Source organism: Amblyomma americanum, chromosome 2 (genome assembly GCF_052857255.1).
Source record: "Amblyomma americanum isolate KBUSLIRL-KWMA chromosome 2, ASM5285725v1, whole genome shotgun sequence".
Taxonomy (NCBI): domain Eukaryota; kingdom Metazoa; phylum Arthropoda; class Arachnida; order Ixodida; family Ixodidae; genus Amblyomma; species Amblyomma americanum.
In genome coordinates this window covers 616,753-640,412 of record NC_135498.1, presented here as the reverse complement: position 1 = coordinate 640,412, position 23,660 = coordinate 616,753, and the positions used below count along the sequence as shown (strand labels likewise).

At 48.3% G+C, this 23,660-nt stretch overlaps 1 protein-coding gene across 1 annotated transcript in view; it reads right to left on the bottom strand.

Annotated features, from left to right (window-relative positions):
- Positions 1-544: 544 nt before the first annotated feature.
- Positions 545-23,660, bottom strand: part of LOC144120411 (uncharacterized) — a 43,018-nt gene continuing 19,902 nt past the window's right edge. The window contains exons 3-4 of the mRNA XM_077652752.1: positions 15,914-16,158; positions 545-1,044 (exon numbers count right to left, since the gene is read on the bottom strand). Of these exons, the coding sequence (XP_077508878.1) occupies positions 915-1,044; positions 15,914-16,158 (375 nt within the window). The 3' untranslated portion in view covers positions 545-914. The remainder of the gene's footprint in view (positions 1,045-15,913; positions 16,159-23,660) is intronic.

Sequence of the window (23,660 nt, the reverse complement as noted above, 5' to 3'; positions counted from 1 at the left end):
CGTTAATTTTTCCACGGCACATAGCTGTCATGCGGTGAAGCGTAGCTATACCTGAAGCCCAACGGCGGCCCTCGCGTGGCGTACTTCACTGCCGAAGGAGTTGCAGAAACCAACTGCACCTTAATTTTAATTAGGGTAAGTGCATTGCTAAAAGGTTTACACGTCTTATGACAGGCAGTCACTAGTTGTGAGCAGCGCCTAGATGCCAAGCAGGTTAGGCCTAGCAACGCCTAGCGAGCGGTTCACTGCCACCACGCTTGCGGGCGGCACGTCGCTGCAGAAGCGTCACTAGCATGGGTTCAATGAATTCTTGCTTCTGTGTGACAGATAAGCTTATCTACTGACATTTTTATATATAGAACTGTTTTTCTAGGAGTTCGATATATAGAGGTTCGACTGCATGAGATAGAGCTCCAAGGCTCCCTATAAACATATGTTAATAGTGCGGAGCCTCCAAGGGATTGTTTACATTGTGGCTGCCACATGTCAACACACGCCTACATCTATGGTCAATAAATTACGGAACGCGTTTCCGGAGACGAAATTAAATTTTTGCACCGAAGTTGCACGGCTTTATTTATGCTGCACTGCGTATTCCGCGCACTGAAATTAGACCCTTTAAACCACCTCTCTAATACTGCGAGCCATCAACTTTTGAGTGCGGATATTCATCGCCATGGCCATTGATATGCGTGCCAGGAGAGCAATGACAGCAACATTTGTTTTTTTTTCAAAGTTCTGTTCGTTTCAAGCATCGGCAGGGGCGAGGGGGATCGTTGACGCGTACGTAGCACAAACGTTTTCCCGAGGTGGTCGTTCACTGAACGTCATGTCCGCGGAAGGAAGAAAGGCATGACGTAGGGAAAAGCTGCCAGTCGACCGCTGTATCCGGATAAGCCGATGGTGAAAGCAGGTCAGTCGGCGTTGGTGCGCCTTTTGCCGAGCGTGTTGATGACAAGAATGACGCTGATGAGGGCCACCAGCGCAACCAGCGCATAGGTCAGCACCTGCTTCTCCTGGGCTGGAATCCGCAGCCGGTATGCCCTGCAGCACCGGGAAACAGACAAATAAAAAATTGCAGGTCATGCTCTGCAAGAGTAACATTTGGATGCGCTAGCAAGCTGTTGACCACACTAACGACTGCTGAGCCATTTTCAAACCATTGCAAACATCTTTTGTTGGCCATTGCAAACACCTTCTTTTCTGGGGAACTAAGACTATTATGAGCTGTGAAGGGGAAAGCATTCACTTTTTAATCCATTCAAAAATCCGCTGGAATCTACCATTAATGTACCCTAATCCACGTAATCCAACTTTATACCATACAATCCACCCTAATCCATATTATTTCGATGTAATCCACCGTAATCAGCCAATATTCGCCAGTCATCCATCACAATCCAACTTAATCCATCCCACTTCAACATGATCCAAGGTTATCCGCTACTAATCCAACTTGATCTTACTTATTCCAACCTTAATACATTGCAATCTGTCAGAATCCACTTGTAATCTACTACAACCCACTGTAATTAAATTTAATCTACCGTACTGTAACTTAATGCAATGTAATACACTAATAATCCACCGTACTGCGACTTAAGTGCAATCCACTGTTAATACACCACTTGAAAGAAAAACTGGTAATGGCGCAAGAAACGGGGACACAGAAGGCACACAAAAGACAGGACTGAGCCAAATTACAACTGGGGTTTATTGCACCTAGCCTGCCTTTTATACCACAACCAAGCCATATCAACAAATGCGTAAACGTTGTACATATCAAACGGCAATTCATCGAACATTGGCAAAAAAGTAACGCTGATCACTACAGAATCTAATTTACACAGAGCTTGGGAAGCCAACTTCTTTTCTGGCCAGCAGAAATAATAACAACATCATCCAAGGGGCATGGCAAGAAGTCCCCACTATCAATTTATGAAACGCGTGAAGAAGGCGAAAAAGAGCACGAATTGAACGACAATGAGATAAAACCACGTGAAAAAAGATGACAATAATGAGGGATGAAGTCTGAAGATACAGCGCCTAGCGTCAAGTGATAAAAACTGAATATCATTCCTGTAAAAAACAGTCGTCTTAGCGTCTAAAAAACTAAAAATTGTAAAACACCGAAAGGACGAAACAAGAGCACAAAACAAAGGGAAATCTGCCAACTACAAAAAACCTTCTATAAAAGACGTCTCGGCACTGCTAAGAATAATGGAAGGCCTGCTAACGCATTTGTTTCCAGCTTTTTTGATGAAATATGCCTCAACAATCTCTCTCTCAGTTTTATCTTTTCCACTCTTCAAAAATCTAGTTTTGTCGAATTCGGGACGGCACTTAGAACAGCTATTGCAGTGGTCAACGAGGAAGCTCCTTTCGTTGTTGCGCAAGTTTCAAGAATGTTCACTTGCACGCTCATTAAAACAATGACCTGTTTGCCCGATGTAAACGAGGCCACAGCTAAGCGGTATCTCATAAACCACTTGTGTCCTGCATTGCGTGAACTTTTTTTGGTGTTTTATAGTGCAAGCCGGCCGCTTTTCTCTCTTGGTCATGGCACAAAGTCTTGAAAGCTTACAAGGCGCGGTGAATACAACCTGAACAATGTGTCTGCTCGCTATTTTCTTAATATTATGCGACACCTTGTGAATATACGGTATTACTGTTACTGATGAATGCGAAACCGGCTCCCTGATGCGAGTGAGTTGCTTAAGTTTCTGCAAAAGCATTTCGCAAACCGCCGAAATTAGACAAAGCGGATAACCTGCCTGTTTTTGCCTTTCAACTTGAGTGCGAAAGCTTGTTGACAACATGTGGGGGCAGGATTTGTTTAAGGCAGATTGCAGGGAGTTAGAAACAATCGCGCGTTTCACAAGCTTTGAATGAGCGCTGTCAAATGGTAGCAAGCCTTTCTTAGAACGCGGGTTGTACATCCAACAGAGACCTTTTTCCGGAAACAATAACTTGATATCTAAAAACTGGAGTTGGCCGTCCGTAGGGACCTCCTTGGTAAACGTGAGACCCTGGCCGTGGCTTGAGAAAACAGACACAATCCTCGTGACGGCAGCGTCTAAATCCTGTTCCGGATGGTCCTACATAATACAAGAAATCGTCGACATACCTGTGTATGGAAACTACATGAGGGTCACTGATATGTCTGCTGATGTCCGCTCCTACCACTGAAAGGAAGATGTCGCAAAGGACGGGTGCAACAGAAGAGCCGATGCAGATTCCTTTCTTCTGGACGTGGAACTCTCCCTCGTAGGAAATTGCGGTAGATTTCAAGTAGAATTCTAATAGCGTAATGAAATTATCAGTGCTTATTCCAGCGGCATTTTGGAAGCGAACTTCTCCTGTAGATAGGGTTTTATCCCTGACCGCTCTTAGGAGTCCTTGGTGAGGAACCGAGTAGTACAGTTCCTCTATGTCAATGGAGAACGCGGTGTACTTGTGGGCCGGCAAAGCCTCTAAATGCTTAATAACGTCCGATGAACTGCGCACAAGGAAAGGGTCATCGGTTACCAGGGTGCCAAGGTTTGTCTGGAGGTAGCGGCTAACGAGACGTTGCCAAGTTCCTTTTTCTGACACGATGGTGCTCAGCGGTAATCCAGGCTTGTGGGTCTTTACAGTGAAGAACACTTCAAGAAATCCTCCCTTTCCACCCTTTGACAATTTCTTAATGCCTTCTAGATGCAACTCTTCTAGGATTTGAAGAGCTTCTTTTTGTTTTCGAACTTTAAACGGGACCTGTTTGAAGTTTTTGTGAATTGCAGCCAATGCCTTTTCACGGAATACACCAGCGGACAGGAGAGCAAAGCCACACTCCTTATCAGCCTGTAGCGGTACGAGATCATTGTCCTTTAGTGCAGTTGAAAGCTTCTGCAATGGCGGCTTTTTCGAACGACAGCCATGTGCTGTGGCCTTCAGGCAAGCAACGCCGTCGCTTATGATTCTTCCTTTTTCCTGGTCTGGGGCATTGTTAGCCACCCTTCTTAACATGGCAAGTAGCTCTTGACGCTGAGCACAAGGAGCCAGGCTGAACTTTGGACCTTTTTCCAAAATCCGTTGGACTTTTTCAGGCACAACTGCATTTCCTAGCATGGTAAGCTGCCTGGGGCTTTCAGCAGGCTGCCTCTTTTCACGGGGAATAAGGCTCAACAGAGCACGCTGCCAGAGAAACTCTGTAGAACTTGCCGCCATACGCTTCATCTCTTGAAAACGCCGGTTTTCCTTGGCAGGTTCACTTCCTACCACGACGAGGACACGAAGCCAGTCTTGGTACATTCGTACTTGCCTCCAGTACTCAGACTTGAGTATCTTGCAGACGCGCCTGACGTGCCCCCAAGATGGCTGCAGAACACCGAATAATGACTGAACCTCCAAAGGAACTATTTTCCGTTTCAAGCAGTAGGAGACCACTCGAGACTGGCACGTTGAGACGGCAATCAGGTTGAGACACGTAATGGCAGGTTCGGTGAGGAAGCTTCGAAAGAGGAAAGGGCCCATTGTAGGAGAAATATGATCAAGTAAAACTCTAGTTTGGGCGAGTTGGTTCAAGTTCTACAGAGTTTCTCTGGCAGCGTGCTCTTTGAGCCTTATTCCCCGTGAAAAGAGGCAGCCTGCTGAAAGCCCCAGGCAAAGTGTTAGTTTGCATACGCCAAGACATTGCGCACGTCCGCCAAGTTCTACAGCCACACAACACAAACAATTACATCTGTTTGACAGTCACGCTAAAAGGACGGGTCTTTTCGATAATCGGTGCCTACATTCCACCTAGAGATGCCATTAATACTTCGTACCTATATTCAGCCATCCAGAGTTGTCCAGCTCCTCATATCATAGCGGGCGATTTTAATGCTCATCACCCTCAGTGGGGCAGTGCTGTTATGAATAACCGATGCAGGAACCTGTTTGACTTTATGCACTCCCAGAACTTCATCAATATCAACGATGGTTCACCTACGCTTCTGCGTGGTTCGTCGTACAGCAGCTGCTTGGATCTGGCGTTTGTTTCAGCAAGTCTCCAGTTTTACGTCAGCTGGTGCAGTGACGTGGAAACACATGGGAGTGACCACATTCCAACGTATGTTTGCGTCAAGTGGTACGCACCTACTACTCCGTCTCGCGTGCGATATACAGACTGGCCTGCCTTTAGGTCGTCCGTGGAGATTTCCTGTGTGGACCTCTCAACACCATCTAAAATAGAAGGCCTGATTACGTCCTCTCTCAGTGAGACCACGCGGTATATATGTGCGCCTACGCCAGGGTCTACTATTGACGTGGAATTCGAAAGACTACGCGCAGTCCGTCGGCGCGCCGAAAGGAAATACAGAAGAACCAAATCCACGTATGATCTTGCCCTTTGTCGCCGAGCTCAACGACAAAGCGCCACCTAGCGAGACTAGGGAGACAACGTTGGAGGCAGTTCTGTTCATCGCTGGACCCTCGCGAACCACTGTCGCGTATTTGGCATGTAGCCAGGAGCTTGCGTTCACCCCCGCAGGAACGCTATCCTTTCCATGCCCTGTCTATTTACCAACGCCGTAATAATGTAGAGGTAGCAGAAGAATTCTGCAAAATGGTTGTGGGCACAACTATGGTACCATCAACAAGTTTGGAGGCTTTTGTACCACCTTCACCAGATGACCACTACGACATGCTATTCACGATGCCTGAACTAGAAGCTGCTCTTTCCTCGTGTAGGCGTCCATCTGCACCTGGTCCTGACGGGATTTCGTACGCGTCCCTCTCTCACCTTGGCATGGAAGGCCGAACTGTGCTGCTCAGTTACTACAATGATACATGGGTTTCCGGAATCGTTCCAGAACACTGGAAGATCAGCCGCCTGGTTGCACTTTTGAAGCCTGGCAAACCTCTTTATGAGCTTACCTCATACCGGCCAGTTGCACTAGCAAGCTGCGTCGGCAAAGTTATGGGGCGAATGGTGGTGGCGCGGCTCGAATGGTTTTTAGAGCAGAATGCTCTCTATCCGGATATGATGACCAAGTTCCGGAGGGGACGTTCTTCGATTGACAGCGTAATCGACCTCATATCGACAGTGGAACATGAAAAACGTAGTCGCCGACTCGTCGCTGCTGTCTTCTTGGACATCAAGGGGGCCTACGATAATGTACTTCATGACGCCATCCTTGATGCCCTTGACGACATTGGCGTTGGCGGCCGGATGTATTCGTGGATTGGGAGCTACCTCCACGGCCGGTCTGTTTACATGTCTACGCCTGATGGGGAGACTACCCGTCATCAGGTTTGCCGTGGAGTTCCTCAGGGAGGAGTTCTTAGCCCAACCCTATTTAACGTGGCATTGATTGGACTGGTGAATGAACTTCCCGCTAACATTCACATCAGTGCCTATGCTGATGATATCTGCATCTGGGCGTCGGGTTCGACACGTCCGCAAATGCGTGCGAGATTACAACGTGCCGTGTCATCTACTTCAAGGCACCTACGGCGTCAGGGTTTGCACTTGGCAGCTGAAAAATGTGCTGTGGTCGCATTCACGCGCAAGTCTGTCTGCCACTACCCGGTAACTCCTCAAGGGATTGCAATACCATACGTCTCCCACCACAGATTTTTGGGCATTATCATTGACCGCGATCTGTCATGGTCGAGGCATATAAACATGCTAAAGAAAAGACTCACTCTTTTTTGCCATGTGCTTCACTTTGTGGCGGGCATTAAATGGGGCCCAACGGAGCGCTCCTTGCTTCGACTTTAGTATACCCTCTTTATTGGCTACATTCGTTACAGCCTTCCTGTACTCTCTAACATGAGTATTTCCTGCTTGCGGACATTAGAGAGTGTCCAAGCACAGGCGCTCAGGATATGCCTCGGATTACCACGTTGTGCCTCGAACAAAGGCACGATTGAGGAATCTCGTGCGTGCCCAATATCGGTCTACCTGTCACACGAACAACTTCGTGTATATTTACGTGCGCTTACACGGCACCGCTGTCACCCGCTGACGAAGATTTTTGATGAGCGACCGGACAGCAGTTTTGCACGCGCATTGCGCTTCCATCGCTCCGAATTGCCATCAGACTATGCCCTGCCGCATCATTCCTTGCAGCCCCCATGGGTAATGGCTCAGCCTTCAGCCTGCCTGCATGTCCCTGGCATAATCAAGAAGTCTGCGATGCCTGTTAGCGGACTGAAGCAACTCGCACTTGCCTACATCTGGTCAGAATACCACAAATGTGTGCACATCTACATGGATGGATCTGCGTCTCCAAATGCATCAACAGCAGCTTTCGCAATCCCTGCACAACAGACGACCCGCAGATTCATTTTGGGACACAAGTCTATTTCAACCGCTGCAGAGCTTGTGGGCCTTCGGGAATCGATTCGCCACATCTGCGGAGAACCGCCTCAGGAGTGGTGCATTTTCACCGACTGTAAACCTGCGCTACACATTTTAGGATGCTTCCTACGCCACACAACCTACCAAGCTCTGGCTCTTGATATCATTAGTCTCGTATCATTTGCTCAGGGAAACGGCCACCGTATAGAGTTTCAGTGGATCCCCGGACACTGCGGACTCGATGGAAATGAGACCGCCGACGCTGAAGCAAGGAGCGCCTTCAGCAGTGGCCTGCGTACAGCTGTACCGTTCTCTATAGTGGACACAACTTGTCACCTTTCGGAATTGATGAGGAGGGCGACGGCTAGGTACTGGGCCCTGCCAGGCACCCGCCACATCCGCCTTAAACGGCTAGATCCGACGATGACCTTTTCAGTTCCTCACGGAATACCTCGCCCTATTGCATGCGTTATCCGTAGACTACGTTTAAATGTGGCATTCACGCGCAAATATTTGCACTTAATAGGACAAGCGGACTCCCCGGAATGTACCACATGTGGCGTGCTAGAGACTATAGAACATGTTTTAGTGGCGTGTCCAGCGTATGTACGTGAAAGACTCATACTCGCATCTGCTCTGACGCCTATGGACACATCGCTCCTCTCTGAGGATTTGATCCTCGGCGCTTGGCCAGATAGTTTTAGAACTGTAAAGGCAACGCGAGCGCTCTCACGCTTTTTGAGCGACACGGACCTTGTCTCGCGTTTGTGATGTCAGAAAGTGTGCCTTGTTTTTTTTTAAAGTAGTTTTTCATCTGCCTCCTCCCATCATCATCGTCCCCCATCGTGACCTTCTTTTATCTCCTCTTCCCGTCCCCCAGAGCAGAGTAGCAGGCCAGATATTTATTTTTCAGGCCAACCTCTCTGCCTTTCTTATCAATAAACCCTCTCTCTCTCTCTCATCGCCGTATAGAACATTGTCAACGCCAATACAAATGAACACAGTGAACGCCGGCATCTTTCGGTTTGTACATCCTGGATCAGCTGAGCTAATCCACATTATTTTTTTTTCAATTTTGTTGGGGCAGTGGCGTACATTGCGAGGAGGAGGAGGAGGGATTTTTCGCTCACGGCCGATGCCGACGACACCGGCTCTTTATTTTTATTTATTTATTGAATACTGCGGACATGCTGTATGTCCAAGCAGGAGAGGGAAATACATACAGGGAAAAAGCAGAGCGAGTACGATAGTGTGACGATTCGTGCACATGCTCCGGTGCCACGGCGAGCCGGTCAGTGACTTTTCCTGGAGACGGTTGGCCGCGCCGTCCTGGGGTCGGGTCGCAGCGGAGAGACATGACCATATTTGGTTGTGGCGGAGAAACATGACCATATATGGTAACCGTCGACGGCCCTGTCGAACGACGCTTGAGTGTCCCCGTCATTATGCACCCCTCGAGAGCCACGGGGAAGTGGACAAAGGCGCGGCCACGGCTGAAGAAAGAAGCAAAGGCTTTAAAAGCGGAAGCCGACGGGAGGAAGGGGGAGAGCGATCGGGGCGAGTGGACGAGAGGGCCGGAGGCGGAGCGAGGCAGAAGACTGGGGCTGCGTATTGACCTGAGCCCGGGGTCTAGCCGTCGCTAACGTTCGACCTTCGCCAACGCGCCTCCACGCCTGGCAGCTCATCCAACGACCAGCCGAGAACGAGGGCAGCACAGCCACGAGGAACTCCCAGCCCGGCCGCTGCAGACAACCAGCCATTCATCGAGCCCGTGCCACACCACGCTGACTCAGCCCCGACGACGACGAGCCCAGCTTCTGTCCCGTAAGGTGCATCGAGCCAGATGCTTTAATTAAATCACTTCAAAATCATTTTGGAGTCTGTGCATCAATCTCCTCATGCCCAGTGTGGACCCAGGGCCATTTTAAGAAACTGGTTCATCACAATAGTACCGAACAATATTAATGCCACAAAATAAACAACGCAAGAACACGATTGAAAATGCGGTTACAGTGCAGCTACTAAGCTAGCAGTGAAGATATCAAGAATGATTGGAAAGCAAGAGAGAGTTCTGCGGTAGAGCACTCCATTCAGAAACTGTTCTTGGAAAAAAAGAAAACTTGTATGTATTTGTGCGTGCAAAAATAGGTTCCAGGCTATGGGTATGCTTGTGGCGCGAGGCTCGTCTAGAATCACTAGCGATGTGATTTTCGGGTCAAATATCAAGTCGAGAAAATTATAATGAATGAAGGAAATTGAGACGGGCTTTCTTCTATCTGCAGGTGGTTCTAACCATAAAGGAAAACAGTAGCGCCGAAGAACACACAGTAGAAGAACGACGTAGGACGAGCGCTCGTCCTACGTCGTTCTTCTACTGTGTGTTCTTCGGCGCTACTGTTTTCCTTTCTGGATCGAAACGAACCATCTATCCCAAATAGAAGTTCTTTTAAACTATAGGTGGTTCTAAATCTGCAAGTTTCAGCATGGCGGAAGGAGAGCCTCCGACACGAGCTCCTTAACGCTGTCGCGTTAGAAATGGCCGTGGTTTAGCTCTGGTTAAACCTGGAGTGACGCGATAGCTACATCTGGCGGAGTGGAACTCGCTCAGTCGAATTGCAACGTCAGTCTTTCGCCGCTCCGTTTCGCTGGGCGTTCCTTCATCCTCGTCCCCCTTGACACGGCGCATGCGCACAGCTGCTGAAGCTGTTGCGCGCCGCGCCGCCGGCAGCAGCAGCAGCTGATCTGCACCACGTGACCAACGGACGCACCACGTGATCAACCCGCGTGACTGACGGCGCCGCCACGGAATTCAAGTGGTGCCACGCTGGAAGGTCGAAAAGGTAGCGTAGTATAGCTATCCCTACAAAACTAGCGGCGGTTTAACTTACACTTCTTACCCAGTGACTAAGGTCAAATTAAGCTGGACAGGGTTTGGTCCAAATCCAAAGAGATGAAATTTCGGGGGGCGGGTGCGCTAAATTTTAGGACTGACCCGGGTAAAAATTGGAGACTACCATCGTATCGAGCACATTCAATATAGCCTGGACATCGATTTTGGTTCCAATCGACGATGGTCAGACGCAGCGACAGGGCTCCTTCCACCTGACCGGATGTCCCAAGCAGACCCGTTTCAGGTCGTGGGCCTCGATTTTGCTGATCCCCTCCTGGTGAGGAGAAACAGCCGGACCGTGAAATCGTACATCGTGCTGGTTGCATGTGCTGCGACGAAGGCCGTGCATGCAGAACTTGTTGCAGACATGAGCACACAGCGATTCTCACAGGCATTACGTCGTTCTGTGTCACGCAGAGGCTTGTGCCGAACCATTTACTCCGACAAAGCTCTTTCGTTCAGACGAGCCTCAAAAGATATGGGCATTTTGCAGAAGCTCCTGCAGCACCCTGAAAACCAGAACCATTTTGCCAATTCCGACATAGAATGGAATCCACGGTGGGGCGGATTCTACGAGAGGCTGGTCCATAGCGTGAAAAGCGCGCTGAGAAAAACGATCGGACGTCAGTGCCTAGACGCGATCGAGTTGTTCAACAATCCTGGCTGAGGTTAAGGCAGTTATAAATTCTAGGCCCCTCACGTACACATATGAGGACCCTAAAGACGGTGCGCCGCTCACACCATCCAGTTTCCTGACGGGAAGACGCTTGCCGGCTCTGTTTCCGCCTCAAACGCGAAGCGTCCGCCGCTTCGCTCCGGGCACTCTGGAAGAAGAAAGGGCACATGCTGAACCTTTACCTTTGCCTCTAAACGACCCAAAGCCGTGACTCCCCGAGTCGAAGAGGTTGTTTCGGTTCGAGAGAATCACCCGCGACTGCTCTGGAGAACAGGAGTTATCGCTGCCGTGTTCCCTGGGCGGGACGGTAAGGTTCGTTCTTGTGAGGCCAGGATGCCGCAGGGGAAGACTTTACGATGCCCTGTTCAGTTACTGTACCCATTAGAGTTTTCAGAAACGTAGAATGAGCAAGGTCGTCCGGCGGGGCAGTGTTGGAACTTTGTTTTCCTTTCGTGTTTAGCCTGTGTGTCCTTTGTATGTCATTTTGTTAAACACGCTTCACGAGACGAAACCAAGACACCTCTCGCTTGTTGATGGCGGTGGGTATGTGCCATCATATTTCAGGCAACAACAACAACAACAAAAAACGGTTTGATTGTTTCTTTATTCTTGTAATAAATGAAGTTCCGTAAACGATAACAGTCTACTGTTGTAGGAAACGAACTAAATCAGTTGCTACAGTCAGTGCACGTTAAAGATCCCCAGGTGGTCGAAATTATTCCGGAGACCTCCACTACGGCGCCTTTATTCCTTTCGCCTCTCAGTCCCTCCCTTATCCCTTCCTTTACGGAGCGGTTCAGGTGTTCGCCGAGATGCGAGACATATTGCGCCATTTTAAAGCGAAAGCTTTACTGGCCGCGAACTTGCGATTTCGCCGTGGCGGTGCTCCGAGGAGGTACATGACGTCACAACGCGCGCCTCGCCGCGGAGCCGAACCGGCCTGGCCGCGCCGGCGGCGGCTGCCGCACTCGGCGCAAAATAGAGACATGCTCCAAGTCTCCGCCAGTGCGGTCCGAGTGCGCCGAAGCCGCCGAACGCGTCGGCGGTCAAGCGCAGGTGGAGTATAGAGGGTCTCGCTTTGGCCAACGTGGCGTCGCCATGCAGCGCGCGCGTTACGCCGGAGTATAAACGCGCCTTAACAGAGCCTGCGCTTAACCGCTAACCAACGTATTCGGTGGCGGCATCTATGGGAGCCACTGAAACGCCCCGCATACTCACTGAATAAAGAAAAACCTGTGCCGAGGCTCGGAATCGAGCCAGGCCCTTTGGCGATTGAGGCGGAGACGCTATCACTCCGCCACGACGGCTCAAGCGATAACCATGAATAAAGGCGCATCTAGTGAATAGATGCCGGCACCGAATACGTTGGTTAGCGGTTAAGCGCAGGCTCTGTTAAGGCGCGTTTACACTCCGACGTAATGCGCGCGCTGCACGGCGACGTTACGTCGGACTAAGCGAGACCCTCTATACTCCATCTGCGCTTTACCGCCGACGCGTTCGGCGGCTTCGGCGCACTCGGACCGCACTGGCGGAGACTTGGAGCATGTCTCTATTTCACGCCGAGTCGCCAGCCGATTCGGCTTCGCGGCGAGGTGCGCGTTGTGACGTAATTCAATAGCTTCAGCAGTTGGGCGGAGCTGTTCTTTTCGAGCTCTCGGCTAATTTAATCCATTCACAGTACACATCTCAAGGTACAAGCAAGTGGGAAAGAGAGCCCGATCCAGTGGACCCGTTGGATCCAGCGGAAGCCGTTGAAGCGTTGTGCGTCGGCTTTAGTTTCAAACCGCCAACTTTAAACGCGAGAGCCCTTGAGCACCCATCCGTTTTGTGTGGCAAAAAAAAAAATAACCTGGCCCTTGCAACCCTGGGAGACCTCGACGCCGCCTGCTGCACCGTGCAACCGCGACGCGTTCAAGGAATCACAACCCATTGGCCCCAAAGCCCCGGCCAGCCTCCGATGGGCGCGACGAGCCGACCTTGTCCTGGCCCCTCGCGACTCCCCGCACTGGGGTTATGATATTTAATTTGCAACGGCTGCTCACGGCGGAAGAAGGAAACGACCCGCCGGCGCCTAACCTAAGCGTGCTCCCTCAAAAACATTGCACGCTTTGTGGGGCTGAGGTCGCTGAAATGCAGGCCGGAGTTTTTGCGAGAACTTCGTCGTCGGGTTCGGGAACGGGGTCCATCGTAACGCTGGCAAGACGCCGGTGCAAACGTAAACGAAGCGACGGTAGCGACCCCCGATTAGAGTACACTCTACCCCGATAGATGCCTTCAACGTGCGGCGGCGGTAGCTTTTATTTCGGCAGCTGGTAGACCGCACCGCTAGCCGCCAGAAATCACGGAGTCTGCGTTTACGCCACGTTTCACGTCACTCCGTTCTATGACGTCATAGAGTTCGCCGTGACGTCATAAGAGTTCTCGAGTTTGAATCAGCGGCGTAAAAAAACTTTTTCAACTTTTCGAATCTTAATTTATTTGAAATAAATGCATCTTTTGCTCCCGGACAAGCGGCAACAAAGCCATGAAATGCCGAACTATCAGATTTTGCTAGCAAAAAAAAATTTTGATCAAGTTCTCCTTACTGTCCCTTTAAGAGTTGAACGCGACAGCGTGTTGCAGCACTGCCAGGGAGTCCACGGAACGCCATCGTCCACGGAACGAATGGGCAGCAAGCCGCAAGCTTCGGGGTGAACGCGCTTTGGATGTGCGTTGCGTTGTTCGCCGCTCACCGCGTGATTCCTGCGTGCCCGCACGAGACGAGCAGAGGCGCTGCCATCGCGCGAGTTGTGATTCTTGTTGGGAATGGAAAGGGGGACAGAGTGCGTGAATTACCTCTCTCTTCTGAGGGTATGGCCGCTGCGCTGTGGGGGGAAGAGGGAAGTGGGAGAGAAAGAAGTGCTCGCCGCGTCGCGGGGAGAGGGGGTTGGAGTGAGCGAAGGAGCCACGCTATCTGTTGGGGCAGTGGGTACATTGCGAGGAGGAGAAGAAGGAATGCGAGGAGGATTTTTCGCTCACGGCCGACGCCATCGACGCAGACACCGGCTTTTCTGCTACGCGAGCAACGCTGTCGCATTAAAAGAAAGGAAGGCACCGTTTCGTCTTTGCGCTTCGCCTCCATCTAAACGCTGCCCGTGTGCTGTGCGACATCAGTGCACGTTAAAGTTCCGCAGGTGGCATTAGTAGTAAGTGCTTTATTAAAATAATAATAAAAAGGAAGGAAACGATTTTTGCTAGCCCTGGCATCTGTCATCGATACTGAAGCACCTGAGCTGGGGCAACGGAAATAAGAGAATAGCAGGCAGCATGTAGAAATGAAATGAAAGAGGTGAGGGGACAGGAAGAGAAGATAGGAGGAATAGGTAATATACACAATAACTATTTACACAGTAATAAATAGACAGTTTTAGCTGTGCGTACGCAAGTGCTTGCGTGCGTAAAGCGCTACGGCGCTGCGTCCGTTACGCTGTCCGCTCCGAAGTATAGTTTTAGCTGGCCGTGCCGTCCCTCAAGTGCACGCGTAAACAGTAGCGCCATCTAGTGGCAAGACGTCAAAGCACATCAACGCTCAGTTGAAGAAAATTTCATCAGTGATTACTGATAACTAGGGTGAGTGCATTGGGAGCCCTTTTTTGGTCCAAGAAGAAAAACTTGCAAACCGAAGAAAATGTAAGAACTTACTAAAAGCTAGAAAACTGCTTCGCCAAGTGTCGTTAGCCCCGCCGCGGTGGCTCAGTGGTTAGGGCGCTCGACTACTGATCCGGAGTTCCCGGGTTCGAACCCGACCGCGGCGGCTGCGTTTTTATGGAGGAAAAACGCTAAGGCGCCCGTGTGCTGTGCGATGTCAGTGCACGTTAAAGATCCCCAGGTGGTCGAAATTATTCCGTAGCACTCCACTACGGCACCTCCTTCTTCCCTTCATTCACTCCATCCTTTATCCCTTCCCTTACGGCGCGGTTCAGGTGTCCAACGATATATGAGACAGATACTGCGCCATTTCATTTCCCCAAAAAACAATTATTATTATTATTATTATTATTAATATTATTATTATTATTATTATCGAAGTATTCTCGGATAGACCGCGCATCTTCATCGCAGTGTCGTACAGCCATCCTGCTTCGCTATATGCTGTGCAGGCCAAGAAGGAAAATTACATCGTATTTATAAAGATCCGGCTCGACGTCCAGGAATCGTATCCCATACGGCGTCAAGGGTCTTTCTTTGTTGTACGCGCTGGAGCACGTCCCAAAACAGCAGCGCATCCAAGCAATCAATAAAGACGTGTTTTATTGACTTTGGTTTGTGACATAACAAGCAGTCAGCACGCCATGTTCAAAACAATCCCTTCTCCTCCATCCATATTTTAACCGGCAACGTACCAGTGTGCAACTTGATGAAAAGCGTCTTCACACCCGCTAGCACCACCATTTTCCTAACTCTTTTTAAAACATTTCCTCCTTGGCCTCCACTATACAGAGATCGATATATTGGCTCGGGGAAGACAGTCAAGCAAATCTTTTAGCAGTTTCTTACGCGTGACATTTGAAAGGTATTCAAAACTGATCCGAGCATTTAGAAACCGGACAGCAAAGACCACTTCTTTCAAAAATCTACTTGCACTGTATCGCGTCCCGTCTACAGTTGAAATAACACAGTTTGTCAAAGCCGAAAAAAGCCTCACTTGAATAAAAGTCCGCAGGAAAGGGTCGCGTTGATCTCGAAGAAACATACACGACAGCTCATGGTTTCATCAAGAATAAAGGCCCATTTAGTGAATGCACGGGTTTCATATATTAACTCTTCCGATCCAGAAGTCGCCGCGCTTTCGCTACGTATATCCTGGCCTATCAGAGCCAGGCCATCAGCAATTTTCCTGCGGGCCGGAAAATTTCGTTTCGCTGAATCAGCTGGTGCGCCATTTCGCAAGATTAGCGGCATTTTGTCCCCTCCTGGAGTGAAACGACTCCCAGGCACACCATTCTCCTCGAGTACCTCATACAGCTAAAGGGCGCTGCGGTACCTTTTGTAGAAGGCTCTCTTCTTGTCGCCGTGGCAAGAAGTGGCGGGCGTCATCCTTGGAGGGCTGTCCGGTTCGACGGATCGCAGCATGACGCTCGATAGTTGCCCCTGCTGCTGCTGCTGTTGCTGCTGCATCATGATCACCTTGGAGCGACTCTTTTCGGGATGCGCCGTGATCCTTGAGCCGGCTGAACGGTGCTGGCTGTACTGGCTCGCAGCTGTCACGGGGCTAGGCTGGCCCGTCACCTGCGACCGGGACCGTGACTGCTTGACGAGAGTACTGCACTTCCTACCGGAACATTCCTCGCGCCTCTAGAACGTGTATCGCCACTCCTCGCTACTTTCGCACACAATTTGTCGATATTCAAAGACAACGCTCAGATATTAAACCAGTAGTTTCGGGTGTTCCTCTGGGGAGTATTTTAGGGCGGTTCCTATTTTTAATTTATGTCAATGATATTGTTAATATTGACAAATCTTCTGACTATATTATATACGCCGACGACACAAGTGTGTTTTTTTTCTGGACAATCGGGCATCAATTTTGCCGATCGAGCTAACAGGACATTAGGACATATAAACACTTGGGCAACGGATAATGATTTAAAGATCAACGTTGCAAAGACAAAAGCAGTCATCTTTCGTCCACGTCGAAAAGGTATTTGTCTTCCATCCCTTGCAATAAACAACACTACAATTGAAGTGGTTCCCCATTTTAAAACATTAGGGGTAATTTTCTCAGAAAATATGTCTTGGGACGACCACATTACCTACCTCTCCGGGAAGCTCTCGCGTACGACTGGCTATTTGCGTCGTTACTGTTCATCTTTTCCCATCTCAGTTAACGTATTATTATACAATTCCCTGTTTTCCTCGGCAAAGAGTTATGGCGCGCTTGTCTGGGGAACCTCTACGCTTGACAATATTGATAAATTGTTGCGTTTGCAGAAACGTGTTATTCGCATTATTGCATAAGTCCCTCGTTATTCACACAAAGCCGAATTGTTTAAAAAATTTAACATAATTGGTATAGAGTCTTTATATTCTTATAGACTAATCCGTCATTACAAGTCAAAAGTAATTAAACACGACAATTATTTAGCAGCGCTAGCCGCACTTGCTACGAACAATCCTGTGTATTGTACACGAAATCCGGAAAATAATAATAACAATTGGTTTTTTTGGGGGGGAAAGGAAATGGCGCAGTATCTGTCTCATATATCGTTGGACAACGATATATGTATGCCGCACAAATTACGGGAAACAAATGTTGAAATATAGTCTGCCAGCCATCCTGAACCAACTGTCCGGTGAAGATAACCGAGATGTCTTCAACAAATCGTACAGGGGTCTACGCAGTATGTTTCTCTAAACTAGGAAATGTACCTGGCAATATAGTGAGTGTTCATTTTCGCTCCCAGCGCAACACGAACGGGACACAAGACGAAGGACTAGCACAAACAGGCGCTGAATATAGTGAGTTTCTTTGTTTTGTTTTGTGAAAAAAGCACAGTTACAATGATGTGGGGTGAGGTTTTTGGTTGACTCGGCGGTCGGACGTGTGTCACCTCGGCTCCGCAGATTCATGTGGAAATCGGAAGGTTTCTCTGCCATCGACAAGAAATCTCATATTCGTGCGGCGGAAGGTACCAGGACCAAGTGGATACCAACTTTGTGGAGGGGTGAGCCGAATTTGATTAATTATCAGCCTTTTTCTTAAAAGCGGCCTGCCGAGTTAAGCCTAACCGAGGCGCGGAGCGAGCACGAGGCGAGACGCCCGCCAGCTGCGAGGACGAGGCGGCAACGCCGCCTGTCGTGAAGCGGCGTAGGTACTAGCGGCGCGGGACGCGCCCTACTACCTCGGGATTTTTTTTAAATCTTGGCGGGAACCATGGAAGTGGTCGAAGGCAAGGAGGTGGATCCGCAAGAATTCACCGCTTGTGACCAGTGGTTCAAGAACGTGGGGAAGAACAATGTTGCGGTGGAGAAGACGCAGAGAGACCTCGAGAGCGAGCAGCGCAAGCTCAAAAAGGCGGGAAAGGTGATGGCGGCCATGTCGGTCGAGAAACAATATATAAGGTTGCCCGAGGGGGCGGAGAAGATCGTCATCAGACCACGTGGCGGACTTGACAAGCTCCTGACAAAAGGTGGGGCCTATTTATTTGGCGTGGTGTTAACTTCGGCGGGAGTGGACGTAAAGGAAGAGACGACGGGGTAATCCCGAATACTAAGCAACATACCATTATGGTTGCTACGACAAGCATCCAGAGAAAAATGAAGTATGCAAGTCTCAAGACTTTGAAAAGTGAAGGGAAGGACGTCCCGGTTTTCGCATACGTAGCCACACCGGAGGACTCTGGCAAGGGCGTCATACATGACATTGACGGATCCTTTTCGGAAGCGGATCTTATGGATATGCTGAACCATAAGATGAATCCTGAAGTTATCGCAGTTAGAAGACTCGGAAAGGAGTCGAAGACAGTCTTGGTCCTTTTCAAGGATAACAAGGTGCCGTGGACGATTATGGTGGGAGGCTACCCAAGCAAGTGCTTTCTTTACAAGAAGTACGATGTTTGCGACGCATGCGGTAGACTTGTTCACAGAGCGGACGTCTGCCCGCATCCGAACAGGGTCAAGTGTAGGAGGTGTGGCATGGAAACCCCACCTGATGGCCACACGTGTACACCGAGATGCCAACTTTGTGGAAAGGAGCATATTCTTGGAGACAAGAAATGCAAACAAATCCATAGGACTCCCTACGAGCTCAAGAAGCGGCATTGGGAGAGGAAACAGAGCAGAGGAGGAGGCTGCAGCGAGAGCCAGCAGTCTGCAACAACAAAGGGACCAACACCAGAGTCGCCCCAGAGTCAAACTGGGTGGCTCCTTCAAGGCCAAGTAGGAGCTGTTCCTGAGACTGGAGGAGGTGCGCAAACGGAACCAGTCTAGGGGAAGGAGCGCCTCGAGGGGAGGTGCGCCTAGAGCCAAGGCGGGTGCGAGAGGACCTGCTGCCTGGAGCGACGTCACAGGACAAGTCCAGAAAGGTGGGCAATCCAATGGCAAGGCTTCCCAGGCAGGGGTTCGAGATGATAATTTATTTATTTATTTATTTATTAGTACCTCACAGGCCCCGAAGAGCATTGGGTGAGGGGGGCAAATACAGATGTACATACAGACGGAAAAAAAAAACCATAATATCGGTGCAAGAACGCGATACAAGTCAAATACAAGAAAGGAACACGAAATTTATACAAAACCGAGTTAAAATAACATCAGACACGAAACAGCGTTAAGAACAAATGAAACTGTTGTACATTTCGAACATCACTATGGCAATAAATGTATACATAGATGTTTTTTAAACTCACCAGGATCAATGAAAGAGATTATGTTGTCAGGAAAATCATTCCAGAGTTTTATTGCTCTAGGTAATGCAGAGGAATTAAACGACAGGGTCTTCCCATATATCCGGTTGAAGCTGAGTTGATTGTGTAAGCGTTGTGAAGAGCGGAAAGGTGATGCCAGAGGTAACAACGAAGGACGGGTGTGAACATATTTATGGAATAAACACAGAAGTGAAATGGAGCGACGAATTTCAAGTATCTGTATGTCATTAAGGTATTTAAGCTGGGATACACTTGCGAGGGGACTATAATTGCTAAAAATGTACCGGGCAGCTCTGCTTTGAATGGACTCGAGCATATCTATGAGATATTTTTGATGGGGAGACCATATAGGAGAGATAAATTCCAGCTGTGGGCGAACAAATGTAAAATATGCAAGTTTTCGAACGGAGCTAGGTGAGTTTCGAAGGTTCCGGCGTATGAAACCTAATGTCCTCGACGCTTTGTTGCAGACTGCAGAAATATGAGAAGACCATGAAAGATTTGGTGTGAACTGAATTCCAAGGTATTTGTACGACGTAACCCTTGATAGAGAGGTATTATTTATAGAGTATATGAAGTTAGAAACAACATGCTTGCGGCTAAAAGTCATTGATTTACATTTATTAGGGTTAAGAATCATTTGCCAGTTTTGACACCAATCAACAATAGTGTCAAGGTCATTTTGAAGGGTCAGGTGGTCAGTCTCAGAAGCGATCTTACGGTAAACAACACAGTCGTCTGCGAAAAGGCGTAAACGGGATGAAATGTTAGTGGGAAGGTCGTTAATGTAGATTAGAAAAAGTAAGGGTCCAAGTACGCTTCCCTGTGGTACGCCTGAGGTTACGTCACATAGGGATGAGGAAGAGCCGTTGACAACTGTGAATTGCTGACGTAATGAGAGAAAGTTTCGAAGCCAAGATAATGTGAGGGAATCAAGGGAAAGGGTAGATAATTTTGTAAAAAGCCAGCCATGTGCAACTCTGTCAAATGCTTTTGAGAAATCTAAAAAAATGCAATCTGTTTGCTGGTTATCATCCATGTTGAAATGCAGGTCAGTAGTAAATTCAAATATCTGGGTATCACATGAGTAGCCTTTCCTAAAACCATGCTGATTTGAAAAGAAGAAGTCATTTCGTTCCAGATGGTTGTAAATGTGAGAAGCGATAATATGCTCAAGTAATTTACAGCATATGCATGTTAACGAAATAGGCCGATAGTTATCAGGAGAGTTTTTGTTACCCGTTTTGAAGACAGGGATGACTTTGGCTTTTTTCCAGTCAGTGGGCAGTTCTCCGGAGGATAATGATTGCTGAAATATATGACACAAAATCTGGCTGGAAATTGAAATGGTGTTTTTAAGTATCTTCGAGTTAATGTTGTCCACTCCGGCAGATGATGATAACTTTAGATTTTTAATTAGTGATGCGATACCCTCAGCACTAATGGTGATGGGCTCCATGAATGGGTAGTCAGACTCGAGAACAATTGGCATACTGGAATAATCTTCCTTAGTAAACACTGATGCAAAAAATCTGTTGAACGCGGTTGGACATTCAGTGTCAGCTAGCGGCAAGTCATCAGTATTGTGTAGTTGTATGAGGTCATGTTTACTTTCGGGAGATATAGTCTGCCAAAACTTCTTAGGATTAGTCTGCAAAAGTGACGGCAGATCATGAGTGAAGTATTTGTTTTTGGCAGCGGTAACAGCAGAACAGTACGCTCTCAAACACAGTTTATATCTTTCCAACGAGGTTGAAGAAGGAGCAGATCTAGCTTTTCTGTATAGGCGCTTCTTTTTATTCCGTAATCGACGGAGGGTCTTGTTGAACCATGGATTTTTTATGTCATTAGCTATTGTAATCAGAGGAACATGTTTCTCTATCAGTGCAGATAGTTTGTGTTTGAAGAGCAACCAGTTTTCTTCGGTAGATCGTTCGTTCCTTAGCGGGAAAAACACCTCATTGAAAAATGAGGAAAGTTCCGTGTTAATTTCATCATATCGTGCTTTACTATAATCTCTAATTTTTTTTAGTTGTAATACCTGAAAACAAGCTCGGAACTAGAATATCAAACTGCAACATCTTATGATCGCTAAATCCGTCAAGATACATAACCGGCCCTATGGTATCGGGAGCAGTGGATAGAGCTAAATCAAGAATGTTAGAACCACGCGTATATTGGCTAATCACTTGAAATAAATTGAAATCTAGTGTTAGGTTGATGAATTCTGTTGCAGCATGACTAGTTGAAGACAAAGATGGCCAATCTATTTCAGGAAAATTAAAATCACCCAACAAGTAGATGTTGCTAGGTGAACTGTGTTCGACAGCGGCAGCAATGCTAGACCGAAGATCATGAATGAAAGAAGTCGTACAATCGGGCGGACGGTAACACACTCCAAAAAGTAAATTCGAAGATATAGTTTTGCAGGCAGCAACTATTTCGAGGTCTGAGTTAGAATTGATAGCAGTGGATGGTAACGTTTTTTTAATACCAAGAAGCACCCCACCCCCTCTTTTATCTGCACGGTCATGTCTGTAGATATTGTAAGCATGGGCGTCTGGAAAGATTTCATTGTCTTTGATACCGGCGTGCAACCAAGTTTCAGTTAAAGCAACTATATCAGATTCACTGTCTTGCAGAAAAGAGCAGAGATGATCACGTTTAGGCATCAAGCTTCGGATATTAGAAAATGAAAGGGACAGCGTCGGAGCCTGGGGGCATGACGTGGACTGAGGACAATCACGCAATCTAGGTGCATTGCCTAGCTATGGTGATACTAATATGACCGAATCAGTGGCTCGGTCATACGCATATGTTTGTTTGTCCATTCTAAGTTTATCAAATGCCAGTTTATAAGACTTGGATTGTGACTTTGCAAATTTGGTCAACTTGCTTCTAGCCTCACGAGTTGTAGCGGAAAAATCCTCACGGATTGCAAAACTGGAGTCCTTCAATTTGTGGCCATTTGAAAGGATGTTCTGCTTGTCTTTAAAGAAGGTCATCTTGGCAATGATTGGTCTGTGCCTATCAGTTTTGAATTTGCCTAATCTATGAACCCTTTCAAACTGTGAAGCAGTCATAGATAAATCTAGGTGCTCTGAACAAAATGCAATGACTTTCCCTTCAGAATCTGCCCAGCTTTCGTCTTCCACATCGTCGATGCCAAAGAAAAGCAAGTTATTTCGGCGCAATCTATTTTCAGCATCATCACACCTTGAGTAAATACTAGAAAGCTGGGAAGAAATGGCTTGTATGGCATTGTCAGTTACAAGAGAATCAGGCCTATCAAGTGAGGTTGCCGTTGCCTCGAGGGCTGCCACTCTCAACGTCAGCTGCTTGACTTTTTTATCGGTAGCATCCTGCCTTTCTTTAACACCTTTGATTTCATTAAGTATTACAGCTTGGCCAGCTTCAATTCTTTGGACAGTCAGCAAGAGGGCTTCCAATGTTTCTCTTTCAGTTGCATTCATAGGCCCAGGATTGCTTTCGATGTCACCCGACAGTGAGAGCAGCATACCATAAAAAAATAGGTAAAGGCGAGAAGGCAAAGACAATACACGCTTCAGTACATCAATACACTCTCCAGGGCACGACACCGTAAATAGACAGTAATCACTGCTCTTCACACAGGCAGCGCCTTCCAAATAACTAACCTGCAAAATCCGCAGCGGTAAGATTTCCATGGCGTTCACGGTGCCGTGCCCGAGGTGGGTGTTTCCGGGCTTGCTCTTATATGCGTCGTCGATGTCGGAGATAGTAGCTGAAGATCCATGTTGCCAGATGAAAAATCGGTCGCCAACTACGTATGGCCAAAAAGCAGGCGAGAGCGAAGGTCGCTCAGCGGCAGCGGATGGCGATGAAGCAGCGGGATCCGGGAAACAGCAGGAACCACATAGGAACGCGGCCTGCAAAATCCGCAGCGGTAAGATTTCCATGGCGTTCACGGTGCCGTGCCCGAGGTGGGTGTTTCCGGGCTTGCTCTTATATGCGTCGTCGATGTCGGAGATAGTAGCTGAAGATCCATGTTGCCAGATGAAAAATCGGTCGCCAACTACGTATGGCCAAAAAGCAGGCGAGAGCGAAGGTCGCTCAGCGGCAGCGGATGGCGATGAAGCAGCGGGATCCGGGAAACAGCAGGAACCACATAGGAACGCGGCCTGCAGAATCCGCAGCGGTAAGATTTCCATGGCGTTCACGGTGCCAAAAAGATTGAAATATTAGAGAAAGAGAATAGGGAACTTCGAGACCAAGTGGCGACCCTAAATAAGAAAATGGATGAGATGATTATGATGATGAAACAGGGGGGATGGAGCAGGAACAGTAGCGTGCCAAGAAGTCTTACTAGTCCTACAAGCCCGGCAC